Here is a 23501-nt window from a genome sequence, read left to right as displayed (position 1 = left end):
GGTCTTGTTCACGTCCCTGGAGGTGGTTGAGTGTCTGACAGGCCTGTGGCAGTAAATCTGATAGAAAAGGCTGGGAACCACAGCTTTGCAAGCTGCAGTTTGCTGAATAAATGCTTCTCTGTAGTCACGATGACTTAAAGTTATGTAACACGTTTGAATCTCACGTAACAATTCCAAGGGAAAGATTTCATAAGTCGGTATATTGTAAAAGTTAGTGAAACATCAACAGAAGATAAGCAAAGATATGTGATACACTGTCTGCAAAGGGTCAGCGAAAAAATATCCTCACTTGCTATTCAAGGTTTGCTTTAGTGTTAAATTATTTAAAAAAAATATTATAATTATTATATAATATTTTGCAAGTTTGAAGGTTGCTGATCAACACATGCTGACATGAGTTAACTCAGGCCAAAGCATGAAGATGTTCTACAGATATTACACTGTGAAAGCTAAAAAATAACACATCTGGTTAAATCACCATTAAAGCAGCTCCTTCTAACAACAAGACATATCAATTTAAGCGCTGTCTAATCCTTCCTGAAACACACAGTGTTGGGTTTAAACATTAATGGACATATTGTTTAAAGGTCATCCTCTGGCAGCATCTCCAAAGTGGAAGTCAGTGCCCCGAACATGGCTGATTTTGGAGAGGTTCTCCGTAGTATCGGAGATTTTGGATTATTTCAGAAGATCACCCTGTTTGCTCTGAGCTTCCCAAATTTTATTCTCCCTTTTCATTTTGCCAGCGTGCTTTTTGTCGAGTCCGATCCGGAGCGACGGTGTAACACAGACTGGATCCTCAGTGCCGGTCCTAATCTGACCACGGAGGAGCAGCTGAACCTGACTCTGCCTCGGGAGGAGGATGGGAGTTTCAGCAAGTGTCGGATGTTCGTCCCTGTGGACTGGGACATCGATGACATCAGGGAAAATGGACTCAATGAGACCAGCGGGTGTGTGAATGGATGGGTGTATGGAAACATGATATATAAAGCCACCATAGTCACTGATGTAAGTCTGTCTTTTTGGTCAATTGTGATGCCAGTAATATTAAATTATGTCACTTTTAATAACAGTTTTGATTATTTGTTCCACAGTTTGATCTAGTTTGTGAGCGGGCAAATTTTCTGGAAGTGGCGCAAACATTGTTCATGGCTGGTATCCTTGTTGGATGTCTCTTATTTGGACCATTTGCTGAATCGTAAGTGTACCAGTAATAACACAGAATATGTGTTGTTCATTCTGTGTTGACTCACTACACTTTAAATCATCGATTTTTGTTCATCTCTGATTTACCTGAATTTTAAAATATGGAATTTATGAAGACGTTGTGCATTCAGAATCTACAAATTGGGCAAATAGATCAAATAATGTCTGATTATAGGTCTTTTGAAATATGAAAACAACTGAAGCTGTCGTGGAAAGTTCAATCTTTGAGCACACACATACAAAAAAATGTCAACTAGTGAAATTTTCTGAACCATTTGTAGTTGAATAATGCAGTAACACAAAACAAAACAAACAGAATACTTATATTTAGTATGAAACTCAATTGGTCTCTTTTAGGCAAACAGCTGTTGGCCTGGCCGCCATAGCTTATAGAGTGGCAGGGCTGCTGTCTCCGCCGCTCAACATGTTGGCCGTCTACCACTGGTCAATACCCACCGTTGTCTTTGGCATCCTGACAGTGTTCAGCGGAGTTTTCAGCTGTCTGCTTCCTGAGACCAGGAAAAAAGAGCTTCCTGATTCACCTGAGGAAACAATAGTTAACTAAATTAATTTCAATGAACTTTGGTAACTGACTGAGCAGGTATGGCAGTTGTAAAAGTACTGCCAGATGGGCTGATCCAAGTACAATAGACTTCTGGAGTTTCAAAATGATTTACAAAATATAATTAATTTACAGACTCCACAGGGTAGGCACTAAATCTTTGTTTGGAGGATAAATGTTATATAGTTTTGTGTAATTTCTTTGGGAATTAGTACTACATTAGAATGACATCAGCATAATATAACCATGGGCAAATACATAGATCTGCTGGGACAGTGGGATTCCTTTAATGGGAAATGGGACTCTGATGTATTTATGTAAGCAAGACTATGGTGGTAAATTTATTCTCATGTTTGTTGTGGAAACTGTTTTATAGGATCAAAATGTGTTGTCAGCTGTGTTCCATTGAGAATGAACTTGGCCTTCAAGACCAAAGTCACAGCTGGACTCTGGCCAAGTACTTCTTATTTGCAAATATTCTAAGTTTTGCTTTCTATTATAATACTATGTAATATTTTCTACTGTGACATGCAACCATATATGGTTCAGAAAATATCACCAATTGACTCCTGCATTTGATCTACTTGTCAAATATTGCAAGTTCGACATCAGTGATGGGATAAAATAGTGAAAAAATTCAGTCTTTTCTCTTGAACAATTTCTGAAACATCGTTGCTCGAACATGGCCTCAAATTTTAATGTGTGAGTAAATGTGTTGAAAGTTTATCATCTTGGAGAGTAAAGTAGTAAAGTTGCTGTATACAACATCATTATTTTTTACTGTCTGTTTAAGAAAAGCTGTAGTGTGTTATAAAGTCATGATAGCAGTGTGTTTGTCTCGTGGTGTAACTGACTTGAGCTGTCTCATCTGTTCCAGGTTTGGTCGTAAACGAGCGACTCAGATCCCAGTCGTTCTGATGGTCGTATTTTGTGTAACAACTGGACTATGCCCCAACTTCTACTTATATTTGGCTTCCCAGTTCATGGCAGGAATTGGCTATGGGGGATTTCGAATGAACGGCATTATACTGGGTATAATACTTCACTACCTTCCTTTAATAAAACTCCCAAGCTATCATCTTTATCCCCATATGACCACAATGGTAGATAAATAATTACCTAATAACAAACTTTTACACTTACAACACTGACATTCTTGATTGAACCCCAAAAACTGATATCAGATAAGTCCAACATAACAGAAAGAGGTTGCCGTCTGTCATATCAGACTTCCAAAAAATTATAAAATCATAGAGGCTCAGCTTTTTGTGGAAGCAGAAATTTTGCAAGTTATGATCATTTTAATCGTGGATGCATTTCTTGGATTGATGCATGGCTGAAAACTCAAACAATTAAAGCATTTTAGCCAAATAAAATGCATTAGCAACTAACTAGTGCTCTATTTCGAACATCACTTGCCCTCTGTCGACTCGTATATAGTCTGACTCACAGAATGTAGACTTTGGGTATAATTCTGCCATCTCAGGCTTTTATTTCTCCTCCTGTTGTCTGCGTGTTAGCATTTTCAAAATCCCCTTGAATACAGGAACCAACCTAGAACCTGAGAATGCCAAGCTTTGCCGAAGATTTTGATTGCACAGTAATGCAGCTCTGTTTGTTTCTTGAAAGGAATTACCCTTTTTTTTTAGACAGTGCTTGTCTTCCTGCGTAAAGTGTTTCACCAGAATAGCCAGGAATGACTGTGACTGTCTTTACATTTCTTTAAAAACAGACAAGCCAGAGTATTTTGCCCCCATATAAGTAGAATGATAATGAGGTGCAGTCTCACCATTCTCCAGTACTATCTGCACTGTGGAGACTGGTCTGCCGATGTGAAGCTAACTATATCTTGAACCATTGGTTAGGTTGTTCAAATACTCAACTGCAAATTTTATTCCCTTTATACTATAGCATAATGTAAGCTGCTAGCTAAGATGCCCAGTGAATGGACCCAATATAGCAACATTGTGTAGTCCATGGCCTGAAATGTAATATAGATATTCTGGCATTTATTCACACTCCAGAGAAAATTACAACTAACCAGCATATCATTGTGTATCAGTGTTCCATCCAAGTGGCCTTTCTCCTCATGTGTGCTGGCAGATGTGGAGTTAGCTAGCAGACAGTAGACGGTATTTATTCTACAATAGGGAGGTTTGATATGAAGTCGAATGCAGAAATTCACACCAGGCCTCCATGGACATTTCTGTGACTTTTTACAGGATACAGCAGCCTGTTCTATGCCAGGTTGTAGCTCTGAGCTAACGTAATTGTTTCTGCAGTGTGTCGAGAACAGTAGACAGACATGGCACAGGATTTCTGGAGAATTTAGAACCACCCACTGCGTTGAGGCATAAAAACACCTCTAAAGTTGAACAGCAGTTAGTTCAGATTACTACTCTTAATGATGAACTTTAAATGAGTGGATGACAGAAAATCTCCTCTTGCAGTCTCTTCTCGTAACAATCATTTTTTTCCTGTTAACGCCTGTTGAGTTACTGCACTTTCAGTTTGGACAATCCATGCTAATGCAAATTTGACGCACCAAACAACTGTCCACACATGGGTTCCTGCACATCCTCAGACATGTGTGGATGTTGAAATTTACGTCAGGACACATGGAGGTGGAAAGCATGAACTGGCCTGAAAGAGCTTCCTGTGAAGCAAACTTTCTTTAGTGGATGGAGTGGACAATCCAAAGAAAGCTGTTGTTAGCTAATATAAACTAGCTAACTTTATGTCTTGTGTTTCATTAAGGACCATGGTAAAAATAGACCTTCTAATTACCTAAAAAAAACATTGATAACAATTTTATCAACGGTTTGGGGTTTAAAAACGTTTTTCTCCAAGTGAAGGAAAAGTTTAAAGCTAGTATGTTTCTATATTCATTCAGTTTTGACAGTTTAAAGTCTCTATGACTCTTGACTAGCAGCAGAGATGTTACTGAACTGAAAACTAACTGTTGAATCCCCGTTTTTAGCCACTGAATGGATCGGGGTGTCCAAACGATCATGGGGAGCATGTCTGCCTCAGTTATTCGCGGCAGTCGGACAGACGGTCCTTGCCGGTGTGATCTACCTCGTCAGAGACTGGAGACTTGCCCAGTTTGTCACAGCATCTTTGCTAGCAGTGGTCGCAATCTACATATGGTGTGTATCAACACTTTCCATCACTTCTGTCCTGATTTACAGAAAAATCACAGATTATTGAGACATGTGGGCATTTTGGACAGGTTTATTCCAGAGTCGGCCAGGTGGTTGTTGAACAGAGGAAGGACTGACGAGGCTAACCAGCTGATTACCAAAGTGGCAAACATCAACAAGCGCACTGTTCCCGAACTTGTGCTGGAAAAGGTACCACATGAAACATGGGGTTTTTTTGTCTTCGTAACAAGACTTGAAAGAATAATTACAGATCGTGATAACACTAAACATATGATGAATATTAGCAATAAATAACTATTTTAAAAGGAAGTGACTGCAGTGTCGAAATGTAGCCTACAGACATGGAAGTTGTACTGGGTTGTAATAAACTGGGCTACAATCAGTTGAACTGTACTTTAGTTCAAGGATTTAAGTTTACCTTTAGAAGGCTGTTGGATTACATGATTTGCTAACATAAGCAAATGTTAGCATGATGTTGTGTCCACTCCTGTACATTACAGATTGTTGTCAAAGAAACTAAGACAAAGGGAGGCGTGATAATTCTTATCCAATCACCTCTGCTTAGGAAGTATTTCTTTACCGTAATTTTTGCATGGTAAGTTACCTTCTATAATACAAAATGATGCGATGCTAACGGAATATGAAATTCTACTATTTGTTGTGTGTTTGCGTGACTGTTCCTTGTTTTTCCAGGTTCTCCCTGAATGTTACCTACTACTGCCTTTCATTCAACGTGGGGAAGCTCGGACTGGACGTCTTCATGACGCAGGCCATGTTTGGCCTGAGTGAACTACCGGCTCATATTATGAGCATTTGGCTGTTGGAAGTACTGGGGAGAAAGGTGTCATTCATGTCGACGATTCTGATGGGAGGATTAATGTGCATCTTACTCTTAGCTGTTCCTCAAGGTAAAACTCTTCAGATGCATTGCAAAAATCACATGTGATTTGTGATCATTGAAATGTCAGTTATGGTTTTTTCCCCATTAATTTAAAGAGAAACATCGTCTTGTCAGTTCGAAATAACTGCCCAGGAGCATTACCAAGATTGCTGCCGAATGCTAAGACATCCCCATAATCACTTTGGTTCAATTGCTTGAAAGGCTAGTTTGTATGAACACTGCCAAACCCAAAGCCATGAGGTGCATTGATAATTTAAATATGGATAACAGTGTTGGACAGTTTCTCTTCATAGCTATTTGTGGTGTTTTTACTGATTTGTACACAAATTAAGAAGCATCAAGACTGAGAAAAATTAGCTTTTTGTAAAGTAACTGAATTTTTTGGAACATCAAAGGCCCTCCATAGATTTTTATTCTGTGGTCTGTGAGTTTTTTCATTTTTCTGTCATGCTGTTATTCTGTATTCAGGTAATGCTGTTGCTGTCACCATATTAGCAACTGCAGGGCGTTTTTTCACCAACTGGGCAGCGTCCATATGCAACGTTTATGTTCAGGAGCTGTTTCCAACATCATTCCGGTAAGCGGAGTCTTTGCAATTCACTGTAAGGAAGGATGAAATTCACAGCTGCTGTTTTTGTTTTTTTCATTTTTTGATTAAAATATAGTCATATACTTGTTTCTGTTTTTGAAACCCAATCATATAATAATAACAAATGTCAAATACCACATCTAAATATGTCACAAACATAACAGCACACATATACTTCATATTTTTCCATTTCATCTAGTCTATAATTGCAGTAAGGCCTGTAAAATGAAAACAAAAAAGATTTCTAAGAAATAATTTTTTCTAACTATTTTATACGAGAAAGAGAAAGAAGACAAAATATGTATACTGACAGTCAATAGAAACTTTGAGGTAGAAATGTACGCAGAATTCTACTTGTAGGGGGGTTGTAATTATTCATTGTGGATTTACTGATGATCTCGTGCCCTGGTAGTTGAGATAATGATGAGTTGTCATTTTGTCATGATTCATTGCACATGGGTTGGTCACTTTGCAAAAGTGAACCAAATACACACCAAGCAATACTCAGTATCTGCACAATTTGAGAATGGGTTTTGAAGGCCTATATAAAGGCCCAAAAAAGGCCACCATTGTTAGTCCAGTGAACAGCATCATGCCGCGTCTATCACATGAACAATGTCTCCGGGCACTGGGTATGGTGGAGGTCGCTTTGAGCTACAGTGATGTAGCCAGGCGTATGGGCTGTTCCCAACCCACAATCAGAAGCCTGGTCCAAAGCATGCGCCGATGGATTGCTGCCTGCATCAAAGCAAACGGAGGCCATACTCGGTATTGACTGTTGTGACTTTGTGTTTGGCAGGTGTCGTTTTCTTTTGTGAAATTCTTTATTTTGAGATCATTCTTGAAACTTTAGATTTTTGTTTCTGTATGCCAATATGCTAAACAAATGATTCATATGAAGAAAATCCAGTTTCGGGCTTCAAAATAAAAATTATGTTGAAAGATATGGTCTCAAAGTTTTTAATGACTGTCAGTGTACAACCAATATATTAGTTTCACTTATGTCTTACATGTATTACAGTTAAAAGAGAAAATTGATATTAATACCATTATTTCTGACTTAAAGTGAAGTTCCCATTCATTAAAACACTCATTGATATTCCAAATAGTGAATTGCTTTTAACTGAAGGGAGATCCTGAATGTGTCCTCTGCTGTCCTCTACTGGACATTAAAGAAAATGCCATATTTTCTTCCTGATTTTATAACTATTTTCCTCTCTTCATTGTTCTCTATTTTATGAAGTTTTCCTTTTGTTGTTATTGTTGTGTAAAGGATGCTCTAAGACAGGAGTAGAACGTTAAATTTATTTCGCATGCCAAACCAAATATAGAAGAGTAGAACACAGAATAATAGTAATGGACCAAGGTTGTAACAAAGCAGTTTTAGAACTAGTTAAATAGCTTCTTACTTGTTTCTGATTGGTTATGATATCTCAAACATGCACCAACACTTTAGCTGGGGGTGTGATTTATGTTTACTGAGTTAAGGATGAAGTGCCATATTCTTGTTCATGTGTTCAACCTGGTTGCTAGTTTTAACAACATTCACAAGTTAAACATGTCAGTATCGACAAAACCAAAGTGTGTAAGGGGCCAAATATTCAGACAGGTTAAGCATCTGTATCCAAAGGCATAAAAAAGAAACACAGTGATCCAAGGCAAAACGATCACCATTTCACTATTAGTACATTACTTATTACGATGAATTGGGTTTAGTCATTTAACCAGACTCTGCTACATATTTGCTAAGACAATTAGGAAAGCCTCTGTTGTATGTTTCTGTTTCAGGCAAACAGCCTCTGGTTTGGGCTCCATTGCCAGCCGAGCTGGTGGGCTGCTGGCTCCGCTGCTCAACATGTTGGCCATGTACCACTGGGTCATTCCTATCATCATCTACAGCACCCTGACTCTGGTCAGTGGAGCTCTCGGCATCGTGCTCCCTGAGACCAGAAGAAAAGAGCTTCCGGATTCAACTGACGAGGCCGAGAGCAACAGGTACTCTACCGTTCAAAAGTTTAGGGTCACTTAGAAGTGACCTTATTGTTGAAAGAAAAGCATTTTTTCAATGAAGATAACATTAAAGGTATCAGAAATCCAGTCTAGACATTGTTAATGTGGTAAATGACTATTCTAGCTGGAAATGGCTGATTTCTAATGGAATATCTACATAGAGATACAGAGGAACATTTCCAGCAGCCATCACTCCTGTGTTCTAATGCTACGTTGTGTTAGCTAATGGTGTTGAAAGGCAAATTGATGATTGGGAAACCCTTGTGCAATTATGTTAGCACATGAATAAAAGCAAGAGTTTTTGTGGAAAACATGAAATTCCACAAAAATTGAAAACTGAATTTAGCACAGTTAGCGTGGACAGAATAGAAGATGTTTGTTTTGTGTAAAAGTGTGGTCCCTCATGACCTCAGCTAACCTTAAAAAGTTCATGTGTACGTGAACAGTAGTATAAGTAGATAACTTCAAAGCTTTGACCCAGTCTGGTCTATAAATTAGTACTTAGTTGTAAAGTGTGCAATAAAACAACTTCTGAAGCTTTACTGTGACAGGTTACATTACATAGGCCTATTACTGTTTTACAAAAACTACATATTCTCCAATGGAACAACCTCAAATGGACCAGATACCTCAGTCTATTAGGTTTTTCTCATTCAGTCATATTCTTTTTTATTATAACTACCGAAATACTCAGAGTGGTCAAAGCAAATGAGGAGCTCATTAAAGCCAGAAAGCTTGTTGAGAAGGGAAAAGTGAAAGTGAATATCAATTCTTTATTGTCATTTTATTTTGCAGAATGCCGTGAAATTAGGAGAACTACTCCGAATTTGTGCATTAAGTGGCATGTATGCAAAAAGAAACCTCAAAACAAACCCAATAACTAAACAGATTAATCATAGAATAAATGTTAACATCAGACAAAAGAGGTAGTGTCATTTTGTAGGAATGTTACTTTTTGCGCTAGAGTTACTGCTCTAGAAATAAATGTGATTTTTGAACAAATTTGAATGAAATTTTCTTGTTGTTAGCTAACAAAAAGTAGCTAATTTCAAGTTTGAGACTTCATCAAGGACCATGGTGAAAATAGACCTTCTAATTACCTAAAAGTTTGAATGAAAATTTCTTCTTTTTAAGAAATTACTACATGTAAGAAGACATTCCCCGCTTGGTTAAATTCAGTGCACAAATGGACCTGAGAAACAAACTGTTAGTGTTAATGATCCTGTAGCGCCCACTGGAGGGCAGCAGGTGAAACAGCTGTTAGCCTTGATGCACAGAGTGCTTTACTGAGGCAGCAGGAGCTAGAGATGTCTTCAGGAAGTAATTCCATCTGAAACTGTACAGTTTTTACAACAGTTTAAACTCGACCATCTCTGAATTGCCTGAAATGTTTCTAGCATAAAAATTCAATATTTATAAAGACATTTGTGAAGTTTTAGTTTGATATACCAAATTTTTTTTGAGATGAAACTAACAAAAAAAATGCCCGTCAGCCTAGTTTCAGCAAGCTTTATTGCGACGGCGAAAAACAGAAACATCTGAATAAAATGCACACATTCACTGGTTCTTTCCATCTGTACTAACATGAACATCTCTCTGTTCCCTTTTTCCCACAGAAGTAAAACTACCCTGAAGAAGCCAAGTAAATCTTCAGGAACCAAGTCAACCCGTCTGTAACACTGAAGCAACTGTCTCCACTCTATTTTTGTGAAAAGTGCTGATATTTTTGGTTTTCTTTGCTTTGATGACTCCACTGAATCCTCTGAAGCGCTCAAATTTCCACTTTTACTCCCCAAAGATCAGACTCTCCTCGAATCATTGCCGTGAACCTTGCTGTGGTGCTTTCAGTTGTGGACACTCAGTTTGTTTTTGTGTTGCCACTTTCCAGGTAATCAACTCCAAATCCAAACCAGACTGATGCTCAAACAAGATAATCAATGTTTGAGTGAAACATTAATTTTTATTACCGCTGTTGCTTCACTTCTAGCACCTATACGAAAATGACTGACTGTGGCATTTAAAATGTAAAAATGCACAAACATAGTGCACTTACATGCACTGTTTTGTTCGCTGACAGAAAACAACACATGGATAAAATCACTCGCTTTCATCTAGGACTAATCTGAAATGAGAACACTTTGTCTGATTCTTTTCAATGTAATTTTTGCTCACACACCTGTCTGAGCACTGCAGCCGCTAAGCAGCATCAGTCTGGACTGTGAGGCGTTTAGGGGACATCGGTAAATATAGGGTCTGTTGATAAGCAAATGTTCAGCTAGTGAGGTGTTTCACCTCTGTCACACCAGTGTGACGACTGAAAAAATTAGTCTGAAGTATCGGTATCAGTATTAATATTGGCGATACTGGTCCTGTATTTACTTGGTATCAGATTGATACCAAATCTTGCAGTGTTGCACATCACTATATAATATGCATGAAATATGTCTCAAAATAATAGGACAAAATGTGAACATGTCCGAGCATGTTCTCTGTAAAAGATGACCTAATGATAACCTAATGTCCTCTGTAAAGTGAGATCTTGGAGTAAAATATGACAACCTGACATCATGATCTGACCAATAGATTTAGAAAAGTATCATGGTGTCAGAACTGTCACTCCCCTCATACACCCTGTAGGTGAAGCAGAGTTAATGATTCCACTTGCCATCACTTATCACATGTTACATATCTGGTTCCCACGGTGACCGGATATTGCATGTGCACACTCTTCCGGGTCCCTGCAGACTTGGAGTGTGCGTCCCCACATGGCGGTCTGCTATGTCTGGTCTCCGTGGTAAGTTGACCAGTATAAGCAATGCTAGAAAAATGCTAATTAAGTTTAACCTCCGTGCTGAATATTTTCTTTTGTGTTTTTAGCATTATCTTGAGGTTACCCCATGTGTGACTATGGGAGAGAAATGCCTGTGTGTTTTATCAGGTGCATGTTCCATTCATTTTCTCATATTAATATGGGCGGTCTCAGTCCGCTCTGTCCGGTCTCCATGCATTATGTTTAGTTTATTAGTTTATTTGTCAGGGACCATGTACAAATGCATTATTCTTGAAAAGAAGAGATGCTTTGTACCAGATTTAGCTATTGCTATTTTCCATCTGCAGTCCCTGGAGGTTACCATGTGTGCGACTGTGAGAGAGTGTTTACCAGCTCCTGCAAATAAACAGCGGATTTGGTGGCAAATCAGGAGGTGGAAGATGCTCCACCCTTGATTGTCCCCACAACACAGGATAGAGAAAGTACACAACCGTGACCTAGTCGTGGAAAACATGACCAAGTCTCGCAGCATAAAAGACGTTGCACAGCTCAGAGCTCAGGTTTTTCTTGGGGTGTTAATCACTGCTAAAAACACTTCTGGATTTTTAGCAGCAATAAATCCTGCTGCCTCTGAATGCTGACTTCTCTTGGTGCTTTTTTGTTGAAGATCTTTAACATCTGAACACGGTCAAGTGTGAGACTCTGGCTCATGATTTGCGACTTAGATTACACTTCAACAACACCTGTATGTGCCAAGGGACTTTTATGGAGCCAGATGACTCAATAAAAGTCAAATAACTTTATGAAGTATCTCTTGCTTCATAATCCATGTCCTCGAGGCTGGGGAGTGCTGCTGACCTCCTTCTGCAGGGTCTTCTGGTTGCGAGCGGTGCTGTTCTTGTACCACTGGACGATGTTTCCAGTTAAAGTGTTCTCCACCGTTCCAGGGTAAAATGTCGCTCCTTCAGAGATACTCTGAATTTCATCAGACTGTCTGAGGTGATGCAGTGTGTATGTGTTTTGTCTGTGACAGATCCTCAGAGATGTGCACTGCCAGATACTTGATGCTGCACACAATTTCTACAAGTGATCTGTTCATCCTCAGTGGAGAGTAATTCCTCTGCTAGCTTCTCCAAAGTCCACCATCAGCTCCTTGGTTTTGCTGACATTCAGCTGCAGGTTGTTCTGACACCACCGTGACAGACTGTCAGCCTCCTCTTTTATGTCTGCTCTTCATTTTGTTTTGCCAGGGATTGCATACCAGTACAGGTAGTTAATGAGTAAACCATGAAACATGATCACGCACATTGATGTCATTATATTTTGACAGCCTTATATCACAAATCAAACTTTATTCAATCAACAAACTCAAAATATGTGTGCGAGGATCCTGATGACTTCAAATCCATCCAAAAAATACATTATAATTCTTTTAATAAATTTCTTCAAAGTCCTCACTTCATATATTGTATGAATCTGTACAGACATGGATATAAACTGCAACTTTACTGAATGATGGAAGAACACAACTGCTTGGCTATAATGATTAATGATTTAATTGACTGAATGAATTACTTTTTTCATAAAATTGAAGCACCAAGCTGTGATTAAAGTCATGCCAGCTTCGACTTTCCAGTGTCGACTGAAAGCTTTTGGAGACACCAAAACTCAGAAATGGACTGCACAGGGACAGCACTTCAATGCTTTCAAGTGCTTTCAAAGCACTTATCTCTTTTATAGCATAGCTTAGTGTTTTTCCCAAAGATTGTTGTCAGGCTCTCAAATTCTTTAAAACACAGAGCTTCTGCAACTCCAGCTTTGCAGTTTGTGGGGATAATTAGTTTGTACTAAGCAACACATTTAGATCTTTAGATGATGAGTATCTATGCAATGATTTTGACAACTCCATGAAGAGACTTTTGGAGAGATATAGAGATACAATTAGATGTACTGGAGGATGTCATTTAGATAACATTCTGTGGTTGAATTAAAAGCAGATAGGTCAGGCCTGGGTTTGGCAATCACAACTAAGAATGAGCCTCTGGAAACTGATTAACTTTTATTGCCTGAATATTGTCAAAACCTGTCTAACAGTCTTATGAAACAGACATTAATCAGGTAACCAACATCAAGATGGTAGACTTTGGAGAGATTCTCAGGAACATTGGAGAATTTGGATTATTCCAGAAGATAAATCTGATTGCACTTTGCTTTCCAAACATAATTCAGTCTTTTGCAGTTGCAAGTTTCATTTTTGTCGAGTCCGATCCAGAGCGACACTGTAACACAGACTGGATCCTCAGTGCTGGTCCTAATCTGACCACAGAGGAGCAGCTGAACCTGACTCTGCCTCGGGAGGAGGACGGGAGCTTCAGCAGGTGTCGGATGTTCGTCCCTGTGGACTGGGACATCGATGACATCAGGGAGAATGGACTCAATGAGACCAGCGGGTGTGTGAATGGATGGGTGTATGGAAACATGCTGTATGACACCACCATAGTCACTGATGTAAGTGCTGACAAACTGACATTTTTCTCAGTTAATTATAACCTTCAATTGAGCATTCTTTTCTGTTTAAAATGTTCACAGTTTGATCTGGTCTGTGGTCGGGGTAACATGCTGCAAGTGTTACAAACAGTGGGAATGGCTGGAATCGTTGTTGGTTTCCTCATCTTTGGACCTGCTGCTGAATCGTAAGTGTGTTTCAGTCAAGAATTGTGTGTTTCAGTCTGTGATTCAAAGACACACATTTTTTCTGTGTTCGATTTTAAATATTTCAATCAATATGCAATTTAAAACAATTCATGCTATAGGCCAGAGAGCAATACAGATATGGTGCAATCCAAGATATGTCTGCTTGAATTCATTATCTCACAGCTGACTGTGTCTAAACTCAATATGAATATGTTTTTTTTTAACTCAACTGACATATATAACAAATATGTGTATTTGCTGTAATCCTGAGGGTTGGTTGCCATTTCTGAATGGTAAACATGAAGCTATACAGCCAGAAGTATTTGAGCTTAAAGACTGGGGGACAATTTTCCCAACACTGTGCAAAGGGAAAACATATGTCTACCAACTAATTGTGATCATAAAAACAGTCCCTCTGATGTGTTTGTTGCACAGGACAGAATATAATCACTGTTTTACAACTGATCCTTTCCCAATAAACCTGACTGGTTATGTAAATGGTTTGTAGGTCAATGTCAAACACATGATGGCAATGAAAGTTTGCAGAAGCTTTGCAAAAACACTTCACAGATCAATGCTGGTCCCAGTGGTGTGATGTTTCCCAAAATCTTGAAATATTTCATGCATGCATCCATGAACACACATATCTGAAAATGCAGTTTTATTTAACTGGCTGTTGTGTTAAATTAGTTTGGTATTGTCTATATCATGCATATTCAGTCAAGACATCCTCAGCATAGATGAAATTGGGCCTTCATTTCAATGTAGCTCATGGTTAAAGCTATTTCTGTCTCTTTTTTTCCTTCTTGGTTTACCCAGTTTATCTACACTTCATCATTGTGGTTATCATCTGTGGGTTTTATTTATTTTTTATTGCAGATTCGGTCGCAAACAAGCAACTCAAATTCCAGCAGTTATGATATTGGTGTTCATGGTGACAACAGCATTCTGCCCCAATGTCTATTTATATTTAGTGTCCCAGTTCTTAGTTGGAATTGGAGCTGGAGGATATCGAGTCAACTGTGTTGTACTGAGTATGTATTCATATTGTTTTAATATTTTATTTAAATAAATCATTTCAGTTACTCTTCCTCAATGGGCAAAAATGCATAAATTGAGTTTTTTAAACAGTTTACAAGCTAATCGAACTCAGAGACTGTATCTAAAAGATGAGCGTCTCCTCCGGATCTCAAAAGTGAAGTGAATGTGAAAGTGCTTTAAATCTGCATTCTTTCTAACTGCCAGCAGGGGGCGACTTCTTTGGTTGCAAAGCGGTCCGATTGTATGGAACTCGAGCATGACATAAACCTGCTTCTGACTTGATTTATTACCTCAGTAAACATTTTCCTCATGAGTTTATGGTCGTAATTACTCGTTTGAGATATGGTTAAATGTAGCATGGTCTTCATTGAGGAAATCATGGCTCCATTTAGAGTAAAATGAACAAAAAAGCAGGGTATGCTTTAAGGCAGGGCTTCCTTGTAACTGACAGGTCGTGACCTTAAGGGCATGTGTTCTTACTCAGATTTACCCCTCGCTTAAATGTCTGATTTAAAAAGACCAAGATGTGGACGGCCAAATTTCAAAGTCCAGGCATCAAAACAGTTATCAACAAACCAGTGGATGGCGTTGCCATAGCAACGTTTATCTTTTTAGTCTATGACAGAGTGAGAAACCTCATCAGAGGTTTTGTGACTGCAAAGACACAAGAGCCGATGGACAAATAATGAGAATATTAAGCAACAGTTAACATGATATATGCTGACTCATGGAAGTAAAATAAATAGTTACAGCAGTTAAAGTATTCAGTATTGAAACTTATCCATCACCCTAACTCTTCAAATGGTTGTTTCTCATTTTCTATGTCGCCATATTAACGTAATACAAAAATAACAAGTGTCATATTTTGATTATTGCAGCCACTGAATGGCTCGGGGCATCCAAAAGATCATGGGGATCAGGTGTGACTCAGCTATTTGGTGCAATCGGACAGTGCGTCCTCGCTGGTTTGATCTATGGCATCCGGAAGTGGAGACTGGCTCAACTGATCTCAGCAACTCCCCTTGTCTTGACTGTTGTTTACATATGGTAGGCATTCTGTTCTTTGTCTTTGCCTGTTATTGTTTCGTTTTGTACATTAGAGACAACTGGAAGTGTCATATTGTCTTTAAGGTTCATTCCAGAGTCAGCCAGGTGGTTGTTAAACAGAGGGAGGACAGAAGAGGCTAAAAAGCTCATCATCAAAGCAGCAGCCATTAACAAACGCCCCATCCCGGACTCTCTGCTGGAAGAGGTACTGAACCACTGCAGCACTTTAGGGACAAGTTTTCAGGGACATTGTCTATGACATATGTCTAGTATTTAAACTTCATGAGGTAGTCAAATGAAATGGTTTTCCAACAGTCTTGAAAGAGTTCCCAGAGATGCTGAGCACTTGTTGGCCCCTTTGCTCTGTGGTCCCTCTCATCCCAAACCATCTGAATTAGGTTTAGGTCAGGTGACTGTGGAGGCCAGGTCATCTGAAGCAGCACTCCATCACTCTCCTTTTTGGTCATTTCGTCCTTACACAGCCTGGAGGTGTGTTTGGGGTCATTGTCCTGTTGAAAAAGAAATGATGTTCCAATTAAATGCAAACTGGGATGGCATGTCGCTACAGGATGCTCTGGTAGCCATGCTGGTTCAGTGTTCCTTCAGTTTTGAATAAATCCCCAACAGTGTCATCAGCGAAGTACCCCCACATCATCACACCTCCTCCTCCATGCTTCATAGAACCATGCATGTTGAGACCATCCGCTCATCCTTACTGTGTCAGACAAAGACACGGCGGGTGAACCAGTGATCTCACATTTGCACTCATCAGACCAAAGCACAGATTTCCACTAATCAAGTGTCGGATGAACTTATCCTCAGCAGCAAAGTTGACTCCTGGGACTGTCCCATTCAAATAAAATAATAAATGAAATGAAATGAAAAATGAGTCCTCATGTGAGCCACTTTCATTGTAGCGCTTGGGGGAACGCAAACTTGGGGATGCATTCAAAGTTTTTGCAATTTTCTGGACTGACTGACCAACCGTCAGTCCTTCAAGTAATGATGGATTTGTTGTATCTCTTATCTGATTGTTTCTTGCCATAATATGGATTGTAACAGCTGCCAAATAGGGCTGTCAACTGTGTACCAACCTGACTTCTGTACAACACAACTGATGGTCCCAATCCCATTAAGAAGGAAAGAAATTCCACAAATGAGCCTTGACAAGGCACACCTGTGAAGTGAAAACCATTTCAGGTGACTGCCTCATTAAGTGCATTGAGAAAATAGTTTGCAAAGCTTTCTTCAATGCAAAGGATGGCTATTTTGAAGCATCTAAACATATTGTGAGCTATTTAACAATTGTTTTTCTACATAATTCCATACATCTTCCTTCACAGTTTTGATCTCTTCAGTATGTATCTACAATGTAGAATGTAGTAAAAACACTGAAAGAGAAGGTGTGTCTAAACTTTTCACTGATAGTGTATATTGTTGTTTTTTAAAGTAACACCTTTAAATATAAAATATTATATATGAAATTAGATATTAAGTTTCATTGTTAGTGGCAATCTTGGCAGAACATTACTTCATCTGCTTACCTATTCATTTATTTTATTGCACATTTATTCATTTCCAATTTGTTTATGTTTTATATTTACTTATAATCTGCCTATTTGTTGACAATAATACTTCTGTTTTCATAACTAATGACTAGAAATAGCTGTCATTATTCTTTAAATGTTTCTTTGCATTTACATTTACTCAGGACTTTAAAGAGGATGACACATTAACCAGAATTTCTGACGCAGATAAAAGTGACCAACTCTATGAATGAAGGCGGCATTAAATTGATTTTTGGATCACAACTATTGACCAGATATTTCTTTGTTGTGTCACTGGCATGGTAAGTGTGAAAGAATGGGAAACATTGTATAATGGTATAATGTATCATTTGTATCAATCAATCAATCAAAATTTATTTATGGAGTACTTTACAACACTCAAGGTGACTAAAGTGCTTTCCAGTTAAAAACAAACATTGTCGTCCTTTTGGTTTGTACAAGTACTTGTAAAATCTTCATTGCACTTAATCATATTGCTAATAATCAGATGCTGCAGATTCATCATAAATCTGGAATCATGAAGCAATTGTTTTCCAGTTTTGGTGTAAATGCATGACTTCCTAATGACTTATCTGGTTGTCTCTTTTTAAGGTTTTCACTGAACCTTTCCGTCTTCTCCCTGTATTTTAACATGGCAAACCTGGGCTTGAACATATTTGTGACACAGCTCCTTTTTGGTGTTTTTGAAGTATCTGTTCTTTTACTCTCCATGTGGCTGTTGGAGATTTTGGGGAGAAAAATATTATTCACAGCAGTCCTTCTGATTGGAGGACTCTGTTCCATGCTGATCCTGGCAGTTCCTGAAAGTAAGCCTTTTGGTTTGTTCAGGAAAACTATTTCAATTTTTTTCCACATCTAAATTTCTTTTTGTTTTCCCTTCAGGTTATCCCACTGCTTCTACATGTTTTGTTGTCGCATCACGTGTCTGCATGACATTTATAGCTTCTGTTTGTACTGTCTATATGCAGGAGTTATTTCCGACATCAGTTAGGTAGGTGTTCACAGTTTGTATTCTGGTGTCTGTTGGTAACTAATAACTAATAAGAGAGATAATGTCCTATATGGCCTCCTTTTTTCAGACAATCAGCAACAGCTTTAGGATCCATGGCAGGGAGAGCAGGCTCGATACTGGCTCCACTGCTGAACATGTTGTCCATGTACCACTGGGCCATACCAATCTCAGTCCTCAGCAGCTTCACCATCATCAGCGGAGCTCTCGGCCTCCTGCTTCCTGAGACCAGAAACAAAGAGCTTCCAGAAACAGCCAGTGACGCCGAGGGCAACAGGTATGCAAGCAGCAAGCAAGCAGACCTGGTTCAACTCCGAACGCCTTTATCAAAGCCATGAACATGTGTGACTTGTTCAGAAAAAAATGTTACCCTTGCTAAAGTTGTAAATCACAGCCGTTTTTTATTATATTCTGTTACAGCTACAACTTTGTGTTTTGTCAGAATCAGCCAAGAATGTGAATCCAAAAAAAACAGTGACCCTGTTTATTGTTTCAGTTAGTGGACTGATCCACTTCAAAGTCTTTACAACATATATTATAAGACAGACATGGATGTAAACACAACTTGACTGGTTTGAGGAGGCCCTAATACAGTTGTGATGCTGTAATAATCAAAAGTGTAATGACACAATCTGCTGAACTTCATTTCAATGTGTAAATGATGGTAAAACCGAGAGAGAGAAGTGATAAATGTCGAAGGTTGCTATCATTCTCTCACGTGTTTCAAAGCACAGAGCTGCTGCAACACCAACTTTGCAGTTTGTGGGTATTCATTTTGTCACACCCCTCCTGTGCCAGTGCTCTGACTCAGCTCATTAGGAGCAGCTGGGGAGAGGCACAGCTGAGCGCGATGAACAATCACGAACAATCAGCGCAGTATAAAGCCTGGCACATCCCTAAATTCCCTGCTGCGTCATTGCCACATAGCTGCCACTCACCTCCTGCATCATGTTCCCGCCTGAGACACTCTGCACCCTGCCACGAGCACACAGCTCTTTGGATTAATGGATCACCTCATCCGTCATCCCCGCTACATGCTGCACCCCGTCACCTGCACTCCGCCGTCTGAACTCTACTGTCAGTGAGTTACCTTGCCGGCCCCGTCCTCCCTCTTCACCCCGGAATCCCTCGTCCACTCCGCCTCCCTCTTCCGTCTGCTCCCAGTCCGCCTACTACTCGGTCCTCACCCCGTCTCTGCCGCCATCTCCCTCAGCTCGGCTCGCCACCTGATTTCCCGATTCCCCTCCTGGACATCTAGTGAGTTTCCCCACTCTCTGTTAGTTTGGCTTGTTTTTTTTCATCGCGGCCCTAAGCCATCGCTTTTAGTTTTGTTTAGTTTAGTTAACCCTCCACCACGGTCCTGCAACATCGCCCTCAGTTTAATTAGTTTCGTTTTACACTTTTCCTGTTAATTTCCCTGTGCCTCCCTTATGGAGTGATTTCTTGTTTAATATTTTTTCTTAATAAACTCTTATTAATTCATCCCGCCTGTCTGTCGCCTGCTGCATAGGTTCACACCACCCCGCATTCATGACACATTTTTCTACAAAGCAACACATTTTGATCTTTTAGACAAGGTGTATTTATGGAATAATTTTGACAATAACTCCAGAAAAAGACTTTTGGAGACAGATAGAGAACATTAGGTGTATTGGAAGATATTATTTTGATAACATCCCGGGGTTGAACTAAAGACAGAAAAATCAGGCCTGTGATTTGCAGTCACTACTCAGGATGAACCTCTGGAAACTGATTAACTTTTATTGACTGGGTATTGTTAAAACCTGAGGTGCAGTCTCTTGAGACAGACACTAATCAGGTAACCAACATCAAGATGGCAGACTTTGGAGAGATTCTCAGGAACATTGGAGAATTTGGATTATTCCAGAAGATAAATCTGATTGCACTTTGCTTTCCAAACATAATTCAGTCTTTTTCACTAGCAAGTTTACTTTTTGTCGAGTTCGATCCAGATCGACACTGTAACACAGACTGGATCCTCAGTGCTGGTCCTAATCTGACCACAGAGGAGCAGCTGAACCTGACTCTGCCTCGGGAGGAGGACGGGAGCTTCAGCAGGTGTCGGATGTTTGTCCCTGTGGACTGGGACATCGATGCCATCAGGGAAAATGGACTCAATGAGACCAGCGGGTGTGTGAATGGATGGGTGTATGGAAACATGCTGTATGACACCACCATAGTCACTGATGTAAGTGCTGACAAACTGACATTGTTTCTCAGTTAATTATAACCTTCAATTGAGCATTCTTTTCTGTTTAAAATGTTCACAGTTTGATCTGGTCTGTGATCGGGGTAACATGCTGCAAGTGTTACAAACAGTGATAATGGCTGGAGTTGTTCTTGGTTTCCTCATCTTTGGACCTGCTGCTGAATCGTAAGTGTATTTCAGTCAAGAATTGTGTGTTTCAGTCTATGATTCAAAGATATATTTATTTTTTCTGTATTCGATTTTGAATATTTTAATCAATATGCAATTTGAAACAATGTTCTGCTTGAATTCATTATCTCACAGCAGACTCTGTCTAGATTGAATGTGAATATGTTATATTATCCAACTGACATACATGTGACAAATGTGCATATTTGCTGTAATCCTGAGAGTCGGTTAACACTTCTGAATGATAAAAACATGAGTCTATACAGCCAGCAGCATTTAGCTTAAAGAATGGGAGTCAAGTAGCCCGACACTGTTCAAAGGTAACAACATTTATCTATCAACTAATTGTGATCATAAAAACTGTCACTCTGGGGTCTTTGTTGCACAGGACAGAATATAATCACCATTTTACAACTGACCCTTTTCCAATAAACCTGACCGGTTATGTAAACAGTTTCTAGGTCAATGTGAAGCATATAGGTCAATGTGAAGCATATAGGTCAATGTGAAACACACGATGGCAATGAAAGTTAGCGAAAGCTTTGATAAATCACTTCACAGATCAATGCTGGTTCCAGTGGTGAGAATTTTCCCAAAATCTTGAAATATTTCAAGGATGTTTCCATGAACACACATATCTGAAAATGCAGTTTTATTTAACTGGCTGTTGTGTTAAATTAGTTAGGTATTGTCTATATCATGTGTATTCATTCAAGACATCCTCGGCATAGATGAAATGGGGCCTTCACTTCAATGTAGCTCATGGTTAAAGCTATTTCTGTCATTTGTTTTTAGTTTTGGGTTTACCCAGTCAGTCTACACTTCATCATTGTAGTTATCTGTTTTTTATTTATTTTGTTTGTTCTTTTTTGCAGGTTTGGTCGCAAACGAGCAATTCAAATTCCAGCAGTTATGATGTTGGTATTCATGGTGACAACAGCATTCTGCCCCAATGTCTATTTATATTTAGTGTCCCAGTTCTTCGTTGGAATTGGAGCTGGAGGATATCGAGTCAACTGTATTGTTCTGAGTATGTACCCTGAATTTCTACATATTTAGCTTAAGGCTGCAACTAACGACTGTTTTCATTATAGATTAATCACCTAATTGTTTTCTTGATTATTTAATTGTTTGTTAATTTTAAATTGTGTTGAAAAGCCTACTGAAATTTTCTATAAAGAACATCCTTTGCACAGTTTTTAATTGAACCATTTTCTCTCGTTTTTATGCTTCCACTGTTCTGCAGGTTAATGGGGAAAAGTATTTTTACTTTTAATAGCTAGCATGTTTTGTTGTCAATGTTTTAATATTTTACAGAAGTAAATCATTTCAGTTATTCTTTTAAATGGGCAAGAATGCAAAAATGGAGTTTTGCAAATAGTTTACAAGCTAATCAAGCCCACAGACTGTATGTAAAAGATGGATGTCGCTTCTGGGTCAGAAAAGTGAAGTGAATGCCAAAGTGCTTTAAATTTGCATTCTTTCTGACCGCCAATAGGGGGCGACTTCTTTGGTTGCAAAGCGGTCCGATTGTAGGGAAGTCTAGGAGGAAACAGATCTGCTTCTGACTTGATTTGTTACCTCAGTAAACATTTTCCGCATGAGTTTATGGTCTCAATTGTTAGTTTGAGGTCTACTTTAATGCAGGATGGTCTGCATGTCCTTGATCCTCGATCCTTGATTGTGGTTCCATTCAGAGTAAAATAGACAATAAAGCAGGGTATGCTTTAAGGTGGGACTACCTTGTAACTGGCAGGTCATGACGTTAAGGAGATGTGTTCTGTCCTCAAATTCTTACTCAGATTTACCCCTTGCTTAACATGTCTGATTTAAAGAGACCAAGATGTGCACGGCCAAATTTCAAAGTCCAGGCATCAACAAAGCCGTGGGTGACGTTGTCATAGCTACGTATATCTTTTCAGTCCATGACAGTGAGAAACCTTATCAGATGTTTTGTGACTACGGAGACAGAAGAGCTGATGGACAAATAATGACAATATTAAGCAAAAGTTTAATATGATATATGCTGATTCATGGAAGTAAAATAGGTAGTTACAGCAGTTAAAGTGTTTAACATTGAAACCTATCCCTAGCCCTTCAAGTGGTTGTTTTTCTTTTTCTATGTCACCATGTTAATGTAATATAAAGATAATTAGTCTCACATTTTGATTATTGCAGCCACTGAATGGCTCGGGGCATCCAAAAGATCATGGGGAGTAGGTGTGACTCAGCTATTTGGTGCAATTGGACAGTGCATCATTGCTGGTTTGATCTATGGCATCCGAAAATGGAGACTGGCTCAACTGATCTCAGCAACTCCCCTTGTCTTGACTGTTGTTTACATATGGTGAGCATTCTGTTCTTTTTCTTTGCCTGTGATTGTTTTATTTTGTAAATAGAGACAACTGGAAGTGTCGTATTGTCTTTAAGGTTCATTCCAGAGTCAGCCAGGTGGTTGTTAAACAGAGGGAGGACAGAAGAGGCGAAAAAGCTCATCATCAAAGCAGCAGCCATTAACAAACGCCCCATCCCGGACTCTCTG

General features: G+C 39.1%; 2 protein-coding genes across 5 annotated transcripts in view; both read left to right on the top strand.

Annotated features, from left to right (window-relative positions):
• The first annotated feature begins 632 nt into the window (after positions 1–632).
• Positions 633–13044, top strand: LOC110969470 (solute carrier family 22 member 13-like). The gene is made up of 10 exons (XM_022219552.2): positions 633–1008; positions 1095–1198; positions 2646–2800; positions 4749–4917; positions 5001–5121; positions 5433–5527; positions 5626–5840; positions 6302–6410; positions 8211–8417; positions 10049–13044. The coding sequence occupies exons 1-10, from the start codon at positions 634–636 to the stop codon at positions 10107–10109; spliced, it is 1611 nt and encodes a 536-aa protein (XP_022075244.1). The 5' UTR covers position 633; the 3' UTR covers positions 10110–13044.
• Positions 13045–13124: 80 nt separating this feature from the next.
• LOC110947774 (solute carrier family 22 member 13-like) overlaps positions 13125–23501 on the top strand; it is a 46026-nt gene continuing 35649 nt past the window's right edge. The window contains exons 1-3 of one of the 4 annotated variants that reach the window (XR_007944311.1): positions 13125–13710; positions 13792–13895; positions 15816–15984. Coding sequence is in view for 3 of the 4 variants with exons in the window: in XM_051953507.1 (XP_051809467.1) it covers positions 13336–13710; positions 13792–13895 (479 nt within the window). In the remaining variant the exon portion in view is untranslated. Of the gene's footprint in view, positions 13711–13791; positions 13896–15815; positions 15985–18856; positions 20771–23501 lie in introns of those variants that run through there. The other 3 variants (XM_051953507.1, XM_051953506.1, XM_051953505.1) reach the window with 3 other exon arrangements.

The sequence above is a fragment of the Acanthochromis polyacanthus genome, chromosome 9 (genome assembly GCF_021347895.1).
Source record: "Acanthochromis polyacanthus isolate Apoly-LR-REF ecotype Palm Island chromosome 9, KAUST_Apoly_ChrSc, whole genome shotgun sequence".
NCBI lineage: Eukaryota > Metazoa > Chordata > Actinopteri > Pomacentridae > Acanthochromis > Acanthochromis polyacanthus.
Note: the sequence above shows the minus strand (reverse complement) of the source record. Positions and strands in the feature narration are given on the sequence as shown.